Source organism: Epargyreus clarus, unplaced genomic scaffold, assembly GCF_041222505.1.
Source record: "Epargyreus clarus isolate Ecla_fem2 unplaced genomic scaffold, WU_Ecla_fem_2.2 ptg000031l, whole genome shotgun sequence".
NCBI lineage: Eukaryota > Metazoa > Arthropoda > Insecta > Lepidoptera > Hesperiidae > Epargyreus > Epargyreus clarus.
Genome location: NW_027332236.1, coordinates 6,650,997 through 6,671,860, shown reverse-complemented (window position 1 = coordinate 6,671,860; position 20,864 = coordinate 6,650,997). Strand labels below are relative to the sequence as shown.

At 36.2% G+C, this 20,864-nt stretch overlaps 1 protein-coding gene and 1 long non-coding RNA gene across 4 annotated transcripts in view; one reads left to right on the top strand and one right to left on the bottom strand.

Moving 5' to 3' along the window:
- The window catches only part of Cirl (Calcium-independent receptor for alpha-latrotoxin), a 470,390-nt gene that overhangs the window by 165,653 nt on the left and 283,873 nt on the right, over positions 1–20,864 (bottom strand). For all 3 annotated transcript variants that reach the window (XM_073089923.1, XM_073089924.1, XM_073089925.1), the window contains exon 2: positions 15,437–15,862. In XM_073089923.1, the coding sequence (XP_072946024.1) occupies positions 15,437–15,821 (385 nt within the window). In that variant the 5' untranslated portion in view covers positions 15,822–15,862. The remainder of the gene's footprint in view (positions 1–15,436; positions 15,863–20,864) is intronic.
- Positions 13,378–14,261, top strand: LOC140754790 (uncharacterized). The gene is made up of 2 exons (XR_012103703.1): positions 13,378–13,916; positions 14,000–14,261. It is a non-coding gene; the product is annotated as an uncharacterized LOC140754790 (long non-coding RNA).

Here is a 20,864-nt window from a genome sequence, read left to right as displayed (position 1 = left end):
TTATATTTATATGTATGCATGTTTTTATCGTTATTTTTATTGATGGCACTAAAGCTATAAAAAATTATACGTATAAACCCGTCAAACCCTTTTATAACGTGTGCCAAAAATGAGACATACATTCATTTTTTTTTATAATAAGAGTAGCAGACGAGCTTGCAGTCCACCTGATGGTAAGTGGCTACTGCCGCCCATGGACATCTGTAATCAACCCCAGATAGGATTAGATATTCCTAACTGAGGTCGGCCACAGATGCGACGCTGCCCCTGAGCACTAAGCTGGAACGCCTCGGAATAGTATGTTTCCCTTACCACACCCTTCTACCACCTTCAAACATACACCTTCATACATACACTCGAAAAACATTTTCCTGAACTGCGGAAAAGTTAAGAATGAATGAAAATTAAAAAGGCAGTCGCTTGAAAACATTTCCCGTAATATCCACTAATACATTACGTCCATTGAACTGAAAGATAAATCATCCATTCTTGCATTCAGTGAAAAAATCACAATGTAATCTCGGGCGTCGAAAATTTCTATTACTATTATTTCTTTGAGAGTCCCTAATTTGCGATTTTCATAATTGAATGATATCAAAACGAATGCCCGAGTTTCCCAGAAATTTATGCCCGAATCAAGAGCGAATTTCTTTTTTTAAATTGCTTGTTTTGTTTGAAACGCAAGTGAGAATGGACTTAAGCGCTTTGTTTTAAGAAGTAAATCCATTTAAAGTAGGGAATTTAATACAACTGTCTTTGAGAAACGTTTTTTAATATCGTTCATTATTTTTTATTGTGACATTCGTGTCCAGTTGTGTATTGAGTGCTAATGGCTTGGTGAGTTGGATTTTGACTACACATGGAGTTCAAATACATATTTATAATGTTATCGTCGTTAATACGAAGCTTGGATATTAACGATATTGCATTTTTATAATAGTACTTTAAAATAATAAGTCATCTCATTTGATTACTACAGTTCAAATAGATGCAGTGGGGATGTCACGTGGGGAAGATATCATGGCGACGCTCGAGTTAACAGAGAGCGGCATTCTGGTCGGAGACTGCACCAAGAACAGTTTAATAACGAGGATATAATTATAATACCTCTAATCACTAGTGTGTAGGCACTTACTTAGGTGTAATTGTAATATCGTTGCTCCGGACCGTATATGTGACTATACTTATACATGACTACCTTCAAGAAGACGTTAATTGTAATATTTTAAGAATCATTTATTTTATCACTAGAGAAAAAAAAATATCTACATGCTGGAAGGGCTTCCACTTTGGAGAATACGTTCTGCTGTAGACTATGTCGCCCTAAACCTTCGAAGTCGAAGGTCTGTGCTGAATTTCGCTTTATTATATTCTAACCAGTACATTGCAATATGATAAGTCCTGGATAAAAATATTTAATGACCATACCAACAGAATTGAACCCAAAATATGGTATCTGAGTTACCTACAATTGGTTCAATAAATAAATTAACAGTGCAAAACGTTACAATAATGCCATTAAATTGCCACATCCTCCCTCCTTGCGTCGATGTCCTCAATGCTGAGGGCCGTGACCCCCTCCACGGATCACCTTATCCCGGACTATATTGCGCCAACGGTGCCGGTTCTCAGCAACGTGGATGGCTTCATGCATCTTGCTATTTAGAGTGGTGCGGATTTGATCCGACCAGCGCATCGGACTACGTCCGCGCGGTCTCTTTCCCTGGACTTTGCCGGTGATGACTATCTTGTCGTGATTGTCGCTACTCTTCCGGGAAATATGGCCGAAATACTCAATGACTCGCTGTAGGCAGATGGTCGAAAGTCTAGTTGAGATTTTGAGTTCCTTGAGTATTGACACATTAGTTTTCCTAATAGCTAATATTTCAAACCATTTCCTCATTTCTAAGCAAAAGACAAAATAGAGACATACTCGTAACAATACCTCCATACAACCCAGTAGCAAAGAAGCGAAGTTTACTTTTATTAAGCAATCAAGCCTCAGACAACGGAGCACCCGACAACCTTTGTACACAAAGGATCCTTAAATATCCTTTTAGCTATAAATAAGAAAAATAAACGCCTAATAATCATATACCGGCCGTCATCAAAGCCTTTGTCTATAGCTTTAATCGCACCTTTATCTCACAAACCTATTGTTCAGTACATCATACACCATCCTCGATAAATTCGCCCCCATTCCCCATTGAAAATCAATCTTATCCTGCAAAAATAAGACTCCAAATCACAGATTCCATATCGGGTCATTACCAACAATTTTCAATTACCTTTCCTCAAGAGGTTGTTCCTGTCATCTCTTAAATTATATCCCTTAGTTATCTATTTAACTTGGAACTGGAAGCAGTACAATCTGTTTACCTTGGACGTTCTGTGACAGGGTATGAGAATTTATAAGTTATGCCTCATTGTTTTCTGGAGACAATGGTAGGGAAGTTATGCCGCCTCGAATATATTATGGTGATATTAACGCTACGTAATTTCGGGACATGATCTCATCATGGCTACTTGAATACAGATGAGTCGAATACAGTATTTACTTAAGGTGGTAGAACCCTTTGTAGTTTGAATGTGGAGGTCACACCTGTTTCTTTTAACAGTAGCTTAGGGTAATAGTTTAGGGTATCGTTTAGGTTTGAACAGTAAGGAAGAGAAAGAGAGACGAGGTCTTCCAACTCAGTCCTCAGCGGTAGCAATGCGTTTGTGGCCAAACCGAAGGAAATCTTTTCCAATTGTGGCAACCTTGTGTTCACATGTGGGTCTGGGAGGAATGACAGAATTTTGCTTGCACTCTGCTATGGTCTGTGATGTGCAAATTAGATTGTCATGTCAAAAACTTTTATGTCATAGGTCGGTATTAAAACGCACTAATTATAGCTCTAATCAACTCGATGTACAGAATAATACTAATCCCGCCGTGAAACAAGAAACAAAGTGGTAACAAAATTTTGCGAATCAATTCGTTTTCATTGAATGGGTTCGATTACATATTTCACTGACCGATTGCAATGACCACTTGCTATACGGTGGATTGCATACATCATCTGCTACTGCAACATCATAATAAAAAGTCGCCGAAAAGGACCGTTATTTTCAAATCGAAACAACATATTGACAAATAACGGTTCGAACAACGTCGTGACAGGAAAGAAATTATCTTTCGACGAGCTCGACGCAAACGTAATTAACTGGGTATCGGATCTACAACATTAAAAATATCAGCAATTAAATGGAAATAGTGATATTGCGGCTGTGATTACGGTATTCTACTCAGACGGATTGGATGCCAATGAGCTTCACTTGGCCGATGTCCAAATGGGGCGACCGTTGCAAAAACAGTCGAATACGGATCATCAAAAGCACTGACCTAGAAGTGAGATACAGCCATGCGCTGTCAAAATTTTCGGCACCTCAAACTGCGCTGGAATAGCCGAATTCGCAACTTTTCGCAACCTATATTGTGGAGCTGTGCTTTTGTTACGGATTGATAAAGAATAAAAATCGGACAAGTGCGAGTCCGTCTGACGCAGAAGAATTCCGTACTCCAAAAAATATTTGGTGTCTTGTATTTAAGAAAAAGTCTTCTAATTATTTTTAAATGGACGCTTGGCTTAAGCCCGACACTTAGTCAATTTTTGCTATTTGTTATACGTTAGTTTAGTTTGAGGCGTCCGTAGCAAAAAACAGTCGAATACGGATCATCAAAAGCACTGACCTAGAAGTGAGATACAGCCATGCGTTGTCAAAATTTTCGGCACCTCAAACTGCGGAATAGCCGACTTCGCCACTTTTCGCAACCTATATTGTGGAGCTGTGCTTTTGTTACGGATTGATAAAGAATAAAAATCGAACAAGTGCGAGTCCAGTTTGAGTAGTAAGAGTTCAGTATGCAAAAAGATTTGTGTTGTTTATTTAACAAGAACTACAAGTTATTTCATGTTTCAGACGCTTGGCGTGAGCCCGACACTCGGTCGATTTTTTTACTTGTTGTTTTACTATACTTTGGTTCATAATTTTATTTCACTATTAAATATGTAATAAAGACGCTTAAAAAATATACAGCAAAAACAAAAATGGATGGAAGAATTGAAAAAAATCTTGAATAAGTTATCCACTTAATTTAAAGTTGCTTTTTATTATTTACTTTATCGACTATTGTAGCAAATATATTTTTCAAAATACGTAGGCATAGGTTTAGTAATAGGTATTTTCTATACAGAACCCTAAAACTGGAACAAGGAGCGGGGTCAAAACTCAGGTTAACTAGCTCGAGCTCCATCACGTTTTTAGCTGAAAATACTGTTTTTGAAAACAAGCCTATTATTTACTTTTGATGAATAAATAGTTAAATACACCAAAATTACCTTTACTATTCTTATTTAAAATCCACTACTGGTCACGGGATTTCTCTCAAAAGAGTTAAGGCATAACATGGGCAGAACATTGTCCACCGCGCTTGCCAATGGACATCACACACCTTTGTGAACTCGTTTTAAAAAACTCTCAGAGGTACTCGTATTGGCTTCCTCACAATGTTTTTTCTTCACCATCATTATAAATGCCATCATATTAATAATGAATTTCTAAAAAGTACATAACTTTGAAATTTCGCTTCCCAGATTGAGAGGCCGAATTCCAACCATACATACTTGTACCATGTAAACGCCTTTAATTAGCCTAAATTGATCTCTTAATACCTACATATGGTATTCACATCTACATCCGAGGAACCAGTAATTTGAAAGGGCGAATGCGTTTAGCTTTTAACTTTTTTAGGAGTTAATTTGATGATGACAGACCGACAGACGGCGCCCCTCCGTTCATTAACACTGATTGCAATTTCGCTTGTTAAAAGTTCAGACTTTTGATTTTAAGATAACATGTCTATACCCTCCATAGTAGCGGCCAGACGGTACTCAAAACGGGTTCGGGGTACTTTTTGTACCCATAAATAAAATAAGGGTTTATCTTTGATAAGTAAAATAGAAAGATACTTCATCGCCTTGAAAGAAGCCACAAACGGATGGTTTTATCAGTTATTGTTTGAATTATTGACAAATAAAAAACATTGTTAGAGAAAATTTACGTATAAATAACTAATACTACGTAACTTACGTCATAAATAAATATTTCAAACATTTTAGGGACATTTAGAGCGGAGATGTGGCAACACTATTTACGCAACAATTTTTAATTCTCAAAACTGGTTACACTTTCTTGGTTGGATCAATCTTTGTATTTTACTCATCTAAGGGGTTTATCAGTTTCGGTGAAATATCTGTTCTTATTTCGGATGCTTTGTGAACGATATCAATATGAAAACCTGATAACAGCAAATAAGAGCAATTTTTTTATGTGTTTTGTATAGGTTAATATTGCTAATGACGACACCGATTTCAACTAGATTTTTGCAGAAGATATGCTTGGCCTTTACTTATAATTTTACCCAATATACCATTATTTGTAATGTTAGGTAGTGCCAAAAATACTGTTAACTTATTTTTTTTAGTCTTTTAATCACATATTATTTTCGATTAATTCTATTTCACTTTAGGCTAATATAGGTTACGTATCTTGATTAATGCAAGTCAATTACAAATACAAATAAAATGTTTAATATCAATTTCAATTTGCCGGACACAGAAAAAAAAATACAGAAGAGGTGTCGAATAAATTTCGAAACTATTTCAGCCACTTATCATACTGTCGCTTCTATGTGTCGCGAGGCCCTTTTGTCTTCATTTACCGTCCATTTCTCTTGTTTACCCGCTATCTGGGTAAAAAACATGGCGTCTGAATGAAGGCATTGTGACCGGACAGTTTCTTTTATTAATGTCTTTTAATATGATTAGTTAGGTAGACTAATCATATTAAAAGGCATTAATAAACTCTCGCCTAACTATTTCTATGAAAATATTTACTTATATTATCTATATATTTGAATGCGAGTGAATCCAGCTCATGAAATTTTTATAAAGGTTATGGAAAATAGTCATTGTCACCTAGACTGTCGCATAGCTTCGTTTTTATGTGCCTTTATGTTTGTATGTATGTTGGTTTGTGTGTATATAATCTCACCTAGTAAGAACCAAGAATTGCGATAGTTTTAGCTCTAGGTACGTATTTTTGCTGTGTAAAAAACTGAATTTGAGTGAATCAAATTGGAGATAACACGCGTAGACATCGTCACACGAAATCGACAGGTTATGATAACATTTAATTAATAATTGATTTCGCTTTGAAACAATCTCTAAAACATTTCGAACAAAAAACTTCTAATACAAAATTACACACACAAGCTTTTTATATAACTCCTGCGTGTATTTTCTATTTTTAGCCTGGATTTCGTGGTCGGATTAATAATTCAACAGTGGGTTCATGATATGAAATTATGTTTCTGTGAATGAGCTAGCCTTATTTCTGGCTGTCATAACACCGAAATTAAACAACAAAAAGGTTTAGAACGTCTGACACACGTCGCTTTCAATTCTACCGTACCGTATTACGTCTTGTGTTTACGTTGTAATTGTAATTTACTTTTTGATGTTACGTAATGTGTGTAGAGCGAATACTGACGACGTATTTCTCACATTAGGCGCTTATTTGTGACAACGTTAATGTTAATGTGTAATGATTTAAATGATTTGAAGGTGGTAGAACCCTTTGTGGTTCGACTCCGGCGGCACCACCGCCACACCTATTTCTACCTAATAGCAGCAGTGTTAGGCGCTGTTGTGTTCCGTTTTGAAGTGTATGGTAAGGGTACTTTTCCGAGGCGTTCCAGCTTAGTCCTCAGGGGTAGCGGCGCATCTGTAGCCGACCTTAGGTAGGAATACCTAATCCTATCTGGGATTGATTACAGATGTCCATGGGCGGCAGTAGCCACTTACCATCAGGTGGACTGCATGCTCGTCTGTTACTCCTATATTATAAGAAAAAAGATAGATTAATCTACCACTAGTACTTGTCAACGGCTTCTCCCCTATACCTCAGTTTCGCCGTGAACACGATCCATGCAACTGGGTCGGGAAATATCGGCAATAAAAAACGCATATCGTGAGTACCCGTTACATAATAAAATTACATTACATAGAACTCAAAGTTTATTCTCAGGATTGAATTTCGGTGCATCTCTTGTAGTAATGCTTACATCAGACCGACTGCATGCTATTTTGCGTCTTCATAAAAGTTTACAGTTCGCTCAAAAACAAAAGAGTCAAACGGTTGAATCTATCCAAGTTTCAATTTATCACCGAGAGATGGCGTTGAATGTATGAATGAATTGAAAGTTAGATTACACAATTTAAATTCCCCCTTCATGCAAAATAGGGACGGAAAGATGAGGTTTGAGGGGGTGGTATAGAATACATTATACTTGAGAAAAGGGGGGTTGAAGGTTAAAATATTTACCTCGCAGGATTTCGAAGTGTGTTCGACGGAGCGAAGAGAAATCCTAATGGATTATGGTATGATTGGACCACTCGCCTTACCTGCTAGGTATTTCGAGATTTTTTCTTTTCAATTCGGTGTAAATTGGTTTCTGTACTATTAAACTGGGGTCTAACGTTGGAGCAATTAGGAGTTTTTATTCATTTTGTTTCTTTATAACCTGGTGTGTTAGTCTGTATGAATAACATCTTTCAGCTAAATGTTTACTTCCACGTAACCGATCAAGCTGAAATTAGGAATGCTTATGTAAGTTTCATGACAAAGAAATGATATGATACGTGTTATTGAGATGATGAAAGATTTGGATGCTGGTCATACAAGAATAAACTAAGCGAGGCGAATCCAAAAAAACTTAATACGAAGGTTTTTGGATAGGTATAATAGGTATATTACCGATAAAAACTATTCGTTCTAGTGTATACAATATTTAAAAACTTGTTTAAAATAATGGAATAAACTTTGAGTAGTAAGGTAGCGATTAGGGATTAATTTTATTACTATTTAAAGTACTAGTTGGCTTGTAAAAAATATATTTTGATCGAATAATCGAATTAATGCGCATACATTTGCCAGTACTCGACACTTATAGTAACGGAAAAATATAGGAAATTCTACTGTCTGCGTTTACCTTTACTTTTTGGTTTGTATCGACTTACCGTTCTTTTATGACGGGATTACAAAATTCCTAATCGAATTGCGATTAGATAATTGCTTAGAAACGACGTTTTACAATTGGCAATAAACATGCAAATTCGAAACCGGGTTTGTTTGGCTAACTGATCGGGTTAACCAATTACTTCTTTAAATAACTTTGCCGTTAGTTGGAAATTTACTTTCCGACAAATTATGTTGCAAATTGGAAGGTGAAATCCTTGAAGATTCGGTTTTACTACTTAATACTTTTTGACCGCGAGTTTGTCGCCTCTTTGATTGTAAAATTTTTTGTATTTTCTTTATTGCCTGTAATATCATACTTTATGCCACATCACGTTACGTCACGTTACATCACGTCATGTAACGTTACAATACATCACATCTCGTTACGTCGCCTAACATCACGTCAAGTCACGTGGGTTATGTTAGGATGAGTTGTTCTTGTGCAGGTGCTTTCGGGACATGGATGTTTCGGGAAGTACCTGTGCCGCATCGGGAGGGAGCCAACCGCCCAGTGCCACCATTGCAGCTGCGACGAGGACACGGCGCAGCATACGCTAGAGGAATGTCCTGCTTGGGACAGCCTGCGTCGTGCACTCGTCGCTGCAGTGGGGCCTGACCTCTCGCTGCCGACCGTGGTGAAAGCTATGGTCGAGAGCGACAGGTCATGGAAAATGGTGAAATCCTTCTGCGAGGATGTGATCTCGCGGAAGGAGGCTGCGGAGAGGGAGAGAGAGAAATCCTCAGACCTCCCTATCCGCAGCCGGAATACCGGGCGTAGGAGAAGGGCTCCCCACGCCCATTTCCTGCCCCCATAACAGAGGCATTGGCGTAGGAGACGGGGGTGTCTTACGTCATACAACATCAAGCCTCGAGGTGGCGCGCGCGGTGTTCCCGCGCGCACCTCACTGACGAGTAGATGGAGTAGCTCCAGCTCCATCCCAAACTGAGATTGGCCTGGACGCGGGCAAACGCCGTCGGGACTGCGGACGAGTGCTACTAGCGTACCCGTGGTCCCGACAAAGGGCGTACAGAGGAACACCGTGGGGTTTTAGCCGGTAGGAGTCCGGCATATCCTCTCCGCCACCCCCGCGGCTGAGAGGAACCCATGAAGGGTTTCCCCACGAAAAAAAAAAAAAAAAAAAAAAAAAAAAAAAAAAGGATAAGTTGTTCTTGATTACAGAGAACTGACTTTTGTGTCACTGAAAATTAATTATTGTAGTCAATAAATATACAATTTATTTGTATATTCTTCTCCATAACGAAACATCCTGTGATGTGGCGGTAGATGTATTGACATTCAGAAAGGGCTCTGCAAAGAACCTATTTTCAATTAAAACAATTGATTTGATTTGAGTAGATTGAGTACAATACCACCTATCGGATCATTGCATAGCTATAAAACATCCTCTGGATAACAAGTATGTCAATGAAAATATATATCAACGATACAATATGTATAAAAGTCATGATAAGTCAATTCCAAAATTTACAGCGATGATCAAAAAGTTAGCTTAACGCATCATTAAAAGCATTGGCATAAGCATAAGCCGTTACTCCGTGTGCTATTTAGTCTGCTAACACCTCTAATTTCTCAATAATCAATGTGTGAACTAAAAAATGTAGCACAAGCTTTGTTTATTCACATCTTCGTGTGTAGGTGTTAATTTGTTTGATTACGAAATGCTTTATGAATTCGCATTTTTTGGTTATAAATTATTTGATAAAACAGTCATTTTGTGGTTAAAATTCGGCAATTGTAATCCAAGGTTCGAAATCCGGGTATGCAATCTTATTTTACGTATCGTAGTAACGGCAAAGAAAAATAACGTGATGAAACTCGATCCATACTCGATCTATACTCGATCCATACTTGGCCAGCACGGTAAGCTTTGTGGGGAGACATGGGCTATTATTTTTTTAAGAATATAAAATAAATACAGATTGATAAGGTATAAATAAAGGATATTGAAACAGCTATGTATCTTTTCATGTTCTTCATAGCTCTTATAGAAACTATTCCTTTACGACAAAATATATCATTACAGCCTTCACTCAATAATACACCTTGCAGAGAACAATTTGGCAGAATATACTTACGTCATAACTATATTATTGAATATTCACACCGAAACGTCTCAGACGGAAATAGGACAAAGATACACCCAAAGACTGTCTCAAACATACTGTGCTAGTAGTGTGTGTTGTGTTCAAGTCCTTAGTGTGGCAAAAGGCTGATTACACGCGAGGCTAGTTGTAAAGCGAGTAAAGAATTTACTGTTTGATTAGCTGACCCGGCAAACGTTGTGTTGCCATATAAATAAAACAATCTTAAGGGCGAACAACCCTTACCACTTAGGGCTATGAAAAATAGATAGTAGCCGATTCTCAGACATACTGAATATGCATATAAAATTTTGTGAAAATCGGTAAAGCCGTGTCAGAGAAGTACGGTAACTAACATTGTGACACGAGAATTTTATATACAAGATATTATGTTCTTCTTTCTTTAATTTATAATATAGGAGTTGCAGAAAAGCATGCAGTCTACCTAATGGTAAGTCGTTACTGCTGCCCATGGACCTGTTAATCAACCCGTGATAAGATTAGATTTCTCAGAGAGGTCGGCCAAAGAATCACCGTTACCCCTGAGGACTGAGCTCGAATGCCATGTAAAAGTATGTCCTTTACTACACTAAGTAGTTGACCGTTTACTGTCTTCACAAAACTTTTAAAGGTGATAGAACCCTTCGTGGTTCAACTATTACCACTACCATACTTATTTCTGCTTTTTAACAGTAGTATTAAGAAGTTATGTGTTCTTGTTGAATCAGTAAGATGAAAACATTAACAAGAGGCATTTCAACTTAGTCCTCTGTTCTAGTAGTAGTATAATCGACCTCACATAAGATTACAATCCTATTTGGTTCTCACTGATGTCTATAGGTGGCAGTGCCTACTTACCATTAGGTGGACAATACGGGAACTTTATAAAAAAATCAATGAGATCATGGACTATATGTTCATTTAGTGCATTCGTTCCATGAAAAAAAATCAACGGGTGATATACGATTCTTGTAAAGTAATAAACAGGAATGCAACAGGTGCACTGCCATTCTGTTAAATCATAAAACCCGCTGATTCACGTATTATTTTTAGTCCTTAGTGATGGCAATACTGTGAAGTAATTTAATATAAGACACTTTTTAATATATTTTGTAAGAAAACAAATTTGTACTTATTTCTGTTTCTTTGATGATTAAAGTAGCAAGTAACTTATCGTGTCTACGTCATTTTTGAAGTCGATTAAAACTGCACCACTGCAGATGTAGTTTATAAAATACTAAAGGTTTATTAAAAAAAATACTATTGGTCCATACCTATTAATTTCCTTATTATTAGGGATACGTTACTTTACTCTTTGAACTACAATTAAAAAAGTGGGATCCCAAGTAATCCCAAAATCAAACCAATATCGAGACAATACTAAATAAGGGTTATTGACACAAATATTTCATATTTATTCCATATCTATTACTTCCCTAATCATTAGATATACGTTACTTAGCTCTTTCAAAAAATTAAAAAACATTTGGGATTGCACGCAAAATATTAAAATTAATTCCCCACTATCCTCGTTTACATCCAGCCTAAAGTAGGTGTGGAACGGCCTAGATTTATGGCTGAGTTTTCGTTCGCGGCTCCTTCAAGCATTTAGGGATCACACGCTCTAAATGTTGCAATTTGAATGTAAATGCAAGGTGTATTCTATGAGCTTTTGGTATACAAATTTGGAAAAATACTTTATCCGCTATAGTATTCTGGTGTTCGCTTTTAGTTATGAATTATCCGAATTTCGTATTTTGGAGTAAAATATTTTTTGTTGCCAACTGTACTCATATTTATTACGTTATAATTTGTATGTATCTAATATGTGTTGTAAATTATATGTATGTAATAATTAAGTAAATTATTTGTTAAATGTCTCTTTCTACACTCATAAACACATAATAAGATATTCTGACTGCCATGGACACACACAAAGACACAAACACCCAGACTCAAAAATGAATTATTCCATTATTTAAATGTGTACCAGTCAGGATCGAACTCGGAAAATGAATTTTATAGTATTGTAAGTAGCTTTTGTGTCATATGTTTAGAAATAACCCTACAATTTTGACTCAGTCATTTCCAAATGAATGGTTTAACCATAACGGTTAAACAGACTTAATTCTTAGTCATTTAAGGTAAATCCACAACTTACTAACCTAACCCACTTATTGTCTTTTTCAAGATTTGCGGTTATTTTCACATATACCACACTCGAACGGTTTTCTGACTAACTAACAATTACTCATTCGAGAGTTCTGAATTAATACGTATTAATACATGACGCATCTAGAGTTTAGATCTTAGACTAATCGTGTTAATTTTCAAGACGTGGATCACTTAACCAAACGCTTTTGCTCATCTATTTCATTAGAAAATTGATAGAAAACTCATTGTTTCATTGATTAGTCAGTTCGTCATACCACCATCCCACCACTATCATTGTTCCACTGCTGGGCACGAGTCCGCTATGAGCTTGAGAAAAGGTTAGGTCGTAATTTGCCACAAGACAAGTGTTATTTGATAAACTTCAGAGTATTATGAAAAAATCTCAAGGAAGTTAGGTTGCCTCAATATGTTTTTCTTCACCGTTAAATTGAGTGATAAATACAATTGAGTGAGATGCGTGTAAGGGCTTGACAGGAATTCGACTACAGATATGCTGGTGTTGAAACATTTTAAATTTCCTATCCCTGCTAATTAACTTCTATTAAACGATTGACGGTTTATAAACATTAAGTTAAACAAAATATTGTTACATAAACACAAAACAATTAATTACAACAACTTAAGCTACTAAACAGAAACAAATAGGTATCGTTGATAAAAAGCAAATAATTTAAAATCCATTTTAAATTCCGTGCGCATTTTTGAGCATAACATCTTTTTTCTACCTCATTGTATGTACAAGAATAATGTATACGGTTTTTGTAGCATCTATTGTGTCCTATCGAATATACGTCTCGTAGATGTCATCATTATAATAATACGTGTTTCTTTCATGTTAACGGTTTGAGTAACAAAAAAGTTAAATGTATATATTTTGACACGAGAACTTCCGTACTCTTATGGAGTATCTTTTGACTTTGTAAGCCTTTAAAGCTACACTTGTAAAATGGACTGGGGACTTAGTAAAACTAGATAACATAGGTCAACAATTTTTAATTTTTTTTTTGTGCATGAGTTTTACTTAATATATTCTGATTATATAAGCAAATATATATAAAAAAATGAAATTACAAATCGATAATATTTGCTTTTATAGAAATTAGAGCAATTTGACATTTTTTTATTTTCGAGTCCAATAAAGTCGGTCTTGGCACACTAACGTTGTCAAAAGAGTGGCAAGGGGGCGGAGTGTAGTGTTTCTTGCATCGCTCCTTGTGTACGAAAGTAAGTGATTGCTTATTTCAGTGGAATAACGTAATTCATTTTTTTTTTCGTTGTATCAGTCTGTACAAAATGACTTCGAGATGTTGTAAACGAGACGCCGACATATTTTATTATATTTGCGGCGAATTTATGACAAAATGAGAGAAAAAGGACGATTTATGTACAAATTTAAAGATTTCCGAGGCATACCAACTTACTTCCATCTGTATACTGTATACCTGTTAAAAATCAAGATAAAAAATGGGTCTCACATATTGTGTCAGGTAACACTTGCAGAAATATTCTGGACGGTGAGTTTATATTCATTTTTTTAATTTAATAGCTATTTTATAATAACTTTAATTAGGTTATAATATGGTACGTTTTATTGTAGGTTGGTACCGAGGTGAAAAAAGAGCAATGAAGTTTGCAGTGCCAAGATTTTGGAGGATACTCAGTAATCATCGCATAGATTGTTATTTTTGTATTGTGAATCCACGCAAAGATAATAAAATCAAAGAAAACATATTATCCGGATCTACCAACGACTGTTTAGTGTTGATTAATAAGTACTTGCATTCTATTTTAAAATTTCTGTTATAAGAATGTATCATTAATTGATGTTTGTGTATCTTTTAATAAATCAACTGTGTCCATTTTTCATGTGTTATTGAGCGTTTCCTATCTTTAAAATTATATAAAACAAATTGTGTGTGATATATTATCGATCTTTTTTATTCGTTTGAAGGACTTACTGCTGCCATTATGTGTAGAATATAACATCGTTCAAATGTCCGCACGGCTTTTATGGTTATGGTCTGCAAAAGGCAGAGTTCTTATGGGCGACGGGAAATCGACTGTCTCAGATTCTAGTGCACACTCTCACGGACAGCGGCGATGTTTTCGGCAGATCTTCCGTTTCGTTGATATAAGAATGTTAGTCAATCATTTAATGACCCAGTAGACTTCAATTTATCCACCAGATTGCGAATAGTCCTCTCGGTAGGACGATTACGGCGACCACGCGGTAGCGGACGATTGTAGCACGCGTTGCCCGAACAGAATAGCTTTTTGATACAATAATTTTATTATTTGTTCATGTTGTTGAATGCTATAAACGTCCATGGTAATTTGGCAAAACAAACTGAATAAATTAAAACTAATTTGACAGATGTTGCTTCAGTAAGATGACCGTTATCAACTTTCAAAGTTCGGAAGTCCTTGTTAGAAGACCCTATATTTTCATTGATTTGAATTTTCCAATTTGTACACATAAAAGTAAATTCAGAACTATTTTCTGTTCTTTTTCTTATTTCTAGGTATAAAAGGAATAAAAATAACGTATGTATAACCCATGCTCAAAAATTCTGTAGACCGGTGTAATAGATAAAGAATAAAGGGAATTCGATGGTCTAGTAGGAATCGCTATGGTTCAAATCCATTATTCAGCAAAATGTAAAAACACTTTAAGGTACATACACATCTTGATTAAGGAAGATGATAAAGTAGAACATAGAGATATACATCATGCAGGGCTCATTCAATCGGTATCATAGCATTTATTTAAAGTTTGTTTCAAATGTAAACAATAGGTAACGCTAATTTAGATAAATGTCTACTTTATAGCGCACTTTGACAGACAGAACAACTAAAGGTAAAAATAAGTTTCGCAACAGTGCTGCTAAAATCTTAGAGAGCAATACTGATTAGATATTAGATACCAAAACTGTTAAAATAATACCTATACTAAGGTAACTCTTTGAATTTTGAAGATGTTATTTCAATGTTGTTTCGAAGCTAGTACAAGAATAGAACTATAAATACAACTCACCTGAACTCCTCGCTTCAACTTGCAGTCTGTTGTCCACGAACATTGCCACTAATAACAAACACAGTACAGTTTTGAACCACCTACAGCGCCACCGTCCTCTCGCGAATCTGCGATTACACCTCACATTCCCACTATCACTATCAGTCGTATTTTCAACATTATTGTCTAAACTATTATTGCTAAACATCACCCCATCTCTATCTTCATTCCTTTCTATAACCTCACTATTATGGTCTGTGCCCCCTCTGTCTTCTAAAAGTGATTTGAGGTCTAGTAGACTCTTCCGTTTACTGAAAACTGTGTTCTCTAAAGGGTCTAAGGGCTGGATCGGTTGCCCAATCATGGTTGGTTCGTGGTTGTGGCTGGTGTTAAAGAGAATCTTCATTTGTGCTCTGGTCAAATTGCCCCATCATCTTGGAGTTGCATCTGAAACAATAAAAATAAATCTGTTCATCATCACATCGTAACTAATCAAATCACGGGATTAAAATTCTGAAGTAATTGGAGAAATAATATTACTATTTGGTGACTTGATATTTTGTGAGTAATGTCATAAATAATCCACAACAGGAATAACGAACTGACATCGGACAAGGAAAACGCAAAATGACGGAAATACCTACTCTGCTCCTTTTAAAATTGCTTTACCTTAAAATTGCCGCTACCAAAAAGGTGAAAACCTAACAACTTAATAGGGTAAACGATGTTATACCCGGCCGCGTCCATAAATTCGCTATTCCGCAAAAAGATGACGATATTGGTGCGAAAATAAGTGCAAAACACGATGCCGACAATCTAATAAGCAATTCATCAGATGTGACAGTGTGTGTTATCCTGTTCGGACGAGCGGGAGGGGGAGGAAACGCTGAAGACACCTGCGTCCCACTGTTAGAGATAAAAGAGGAGTAAGATGAACTCGTTCCAAAGCCGGATTACCGATGGTCTAGACTCGCTCTAATGAGGTTTAGTCGAGTACTCGTTATTTTTGATCGATAGTGGATGAAAGTGTTTGAACGGGGTTAAAGCCGCCATTGCTTTCACGACAATCCGTTGAGAACAAGCTGTTAGTTTGTTACTTTATATCGATTGTGTCACGAGTTTTGTGCTGGGAACAGTTACTTTACAGAAATGTTATGATTATTAATGTTTCTACATACATATGTTCCAATATTAAACCGCATGGATTGAATTTGTTTTCATTATATTCAATAAAACTAGGCGGACTAAAATGTAATCAAGAATTACACATAAAGCCAAATACATTATAAACATTAACAATGAATTGATAGTCTCATAGAAAAAAACATAATCATTTAGCTACATCTTGATTAGCTATATTTGTAACAGTACTTAAACCCTTCATGATTCTTCGCACTTTACATTCTCAAAAAATGCTACTATCACCATTTTTCTATCCGTTTTTCAACAGCAATACATTCCGCTCGCTTGCTATTCTGTGTTTTTGCACCGAAACTCGAACAAAGGATCGAAAAATGATTTTTGCCTTTACTGTAGTGACTTCATCGCAATTTCGTTTCGAAATTGAAACGCTCTGTTTGGGGTATCAGAAAACAAGTAGCACAAGTTTTTGCACTCCAATCGGGATGCATACACGAATTGGAGCGGCTATCAGACTCAGGTGCGGGCTAGCGCTCTAGCTGTCTCATTAATCTCTCCAAACCATTCTTATCCAGCCACATTAGTTGGTCGAGTGCGAACCGGGAAAACAGGAACCTAGCACTCCTTGGAACGTGGCTGACGTTTTAAAAGCACAAATATAAATCTGCAACGCTCTTCAAGATTTAAAAGCTTTGAAATTTATCATGATCAGCGGGGAAGCCTTACATTTATACTTGTACTGCTTACAAATTTACTATCCTACATACCAGGATCAAATTGATATAAAATACTTTGAAAGTACAAGTAATCTAACTATGATTTATCAAATAAATTGCGATCGAATATATTGTATACTGAGAAACATAAGGATTTAAATGGAATATTTAGATTATGTGATACAATCCAAGATAAAAACCTTGTACAAGGTAAATAGTAGAAAGAATTTTCTTTAACAGTCACATTAGAAAAGATAGAGGAATATTTGTATCAATATCAGTATTTTACAAATCAAATCGAATGGAAACGAAAGGGTCCAAACCCGAGATCAAGATCACGTATCAACTATATTTCCATGCCTAACGACCAAAGGAATTGTTCGTTCTTGTCACAGGATAAAGTAGGGGTCCGGCGAAGATCGTAACTGAAAATTGTTTCAGTTCCCTCGGGAACGTTTGAAAGTTCAGGTGGAACTTGTTCCTGGGAACGTCGCAGGTGCCATGAGTTATCGGCGATGCACCACTTTTATTAGGCGTGAAGGTTTAAGACCTGTTCGAGACTGTTCCGACAAAGTACCTACTTTGTTTTCGCGAAATACTAGCAAAATATTTTTTACTAGATTTGAACAATATTTACTTGATACTTGATTAATATCAAGTATAAATGTAACATTCTGTTTTCTTTCAAACGTTTTCATAACTCCACTGATCCATCGATTTTATCATAAGAATGAATATAAAATATATTTTGCGTCAAGAAAACCCGTGAGACCAGTATAGACAGATAAATATATCTTAGGTAAGAATAATAGATTATATGGAAATCACGTTGTAAATAAAAAAATAACGGCTAATAAACGCGAGCCGAGCGGCGTTCAACAATTAAGTCTTCGTGCGAAAGCGTAAAGAGAAACAGACGAAAAAATAGTTAATTAGCGAAGTTATAAATGTAGTCGAGATTACCTTGAATCGAATTAAATTTGAATAAGTATCTGCAGACAGTTCAGTGAGGCGCTGAGAAGAAATATATACAGTCATTTATCGTAACAATCCGCTGGTCCATTCCTGTTTAACCCCAAACCTCGGGGGGAGGGTCTGAGCACAGGTGCGGGTGTTCATCCCCCTTAGCTTGACGGATTGTTTGTTTTCCCATCCCATTTTGTTGCTCGTTTTTGGGAATTTGCAGTTGCAATGTTAGGACTTTAGGAGCAAAGGGAAAAACGGCAATTGCTCTTAAACGATTAACTGGACACCTGTTCCCAATTCCCCGCTCATTTCTTGATGGGTAGCGTGGGGTTTATGTAACATTGCACTTTGGATGTTTTGACAAGAGATTTTAGTTTCGTTCGACTTGCGTTAATTGATCAGTAGTGGTAAAGTGGGATTTACGTTGTTTTTGATGGTTCTTTACAAGAATGTTTATATTTACAACGTTCTAGTCTTTCCAGCGAATTATTTGGAGTGAATGATATAAAAAGCTGGTCATATGTAGAATAGTCTTGCGCATCAAGTGTTCCAAGTGGTATGGAATACATTTATTATGTAAATTAGCGCAAGCCCAGCATAATTGGCAGATTTTTATCGATTGTAATTTTATTTTACACTTTACCAGATAAACTGTGAAATTTGTATGCATTACAAGTTTAACAACAATAACGACGATTAAAGCCCAATCAAATAGACTGAACTAAACGAAACGCACTTTATTTTTATTTTTCTACTTTTTGGTTAAAATCTAATTTGACGCGGTATCTGAATTTCGTATACTGTTATAGACCTTATGTTAAGAACCAATGCGAATCCAACACATAGATCCCATAACAGCTTGTATGGTCGTGACATTGATTTTAATTTCACTTCCTACTTTTATGCAGTCCATTTCTTTAATTTCTCCAAAGAATTTGCAATGCTGTGTCTGAATTCTTCACACTAATAAAGCTCGCCCTTATGTAAGCCACAGAACACGGTGCAGCATTTTATTGCTTTAATTATACCAATACGTAATACCTGTTGCTGTTAATCTATAAAAGGCTAAGTATCTAGAGGATCTATATTTAGAAATACAACGGCCGAAGCATTCTTAGTAACATGTTGCAAAATAGAGAGTTATAATCGTCTTATTTTGAGAAAATGTGAGTCACATTTATTAAATTGGTTTTATCTTGTGATGATGGTAAACCGCTCAAAGATTAATTGCACATATACATACAAATTTACTTTGTATATTGTAGGGTACTGTAATGCATTAGATACCTATATAACAATCTACCCTTACGCTTGTTATTGATAACTAATGAATGTTGCCAATTTTGCAATTTTTACTTACCAAAGAACGTAACAATGTCTAATTTGAAGAAATCATCAATAATGGTAGTAAAAATTGATAGATTGATTATTAATAGCGTTAATTTATTCCTAATACGAGAGACTGAATAAAGTAGATACATATACACATAAAGATGAACTTGATGCTTGCGTTATAAAAACTTCAAGCAATTTAAATTTGCAACGCCTGAAGAATTTGTCAGCTGGAATACATAAGTATTAAGCACCCTGTAGCTATCCCTATATCCTAAAATTTGGGCAAGGATTCGACACGTATTCCCTTTCAAGCACGTTGTATTCTTAGAAAGGGACATTGGCCGCGTTGAAATGGCGCCGAAATTGTCGAATGCCTATTCCCGCTACCTACGTATCCTTCATGTTCTAGCTCGTATAGTACACTTGTCTCACGGGAAACGAGTGACTAGGGAGGACTTTTCTAAATCCCTTAAAACAAAATGTGATTTTCTTTCCATGTAACTGGCTTATGATGTTGACTCGTTTGATTCATAATTGCAAAAACTTCCAATTGATAAAAATGTCTAGATCTAAACCTAATTCATTCATTATAAAAACAAAAACCCGGCTGCTAAAAAAATATTCTATGTCTGTTTTTAATTTATAGTAGTCCAACAAAACCTCCTATGTTGAAATCCGTTTAGCCATTTCGGCTGCAACACGTGCCATAGGATGAGAAATATATTTTATGACAAAATAGGACGCCATAAGTATAGAGACACAATCATTCATCCAAGTAATAGTTATTTTTCTTGTCACATCTATATAAACATGCTAAGTTACCGCAAGCCTTCTAACGTTACTTCAGAGAAAAATGTCACTAACATCCATATGATCAGTTCGCTCACAAATCGCTTATCTCTACTTGGCGATAATGAGACATCCAACGCTCAAGGCTCTGGAACAGGGTTAAAATTTCATAGCCTTAAACGGCTGCTCCCTGTTAGACCATCGCCATGTTAATGGCAGGAATGGACATGTGCCCACTTGCAACGTTTTTCTGGACACCACCTCGGTATGTACTGCAATTATTCCATGTATAGCCGTATTTGCACATGTATTTGTTATGAGGTACTTAGAATCGTATGTAGATGGGTACACATTAGTTCATTAATGTCGCCACTAAGAAATCTTGACATGTGTTTTTGAGTGGAAGTAACGAATGGGCTTGCAGTCCATCTCTTGGTAACTGCCGCCCATATATTATTAACTGGAGAAACAGGTATACCACCACACAGTTCCTGATTTTATCT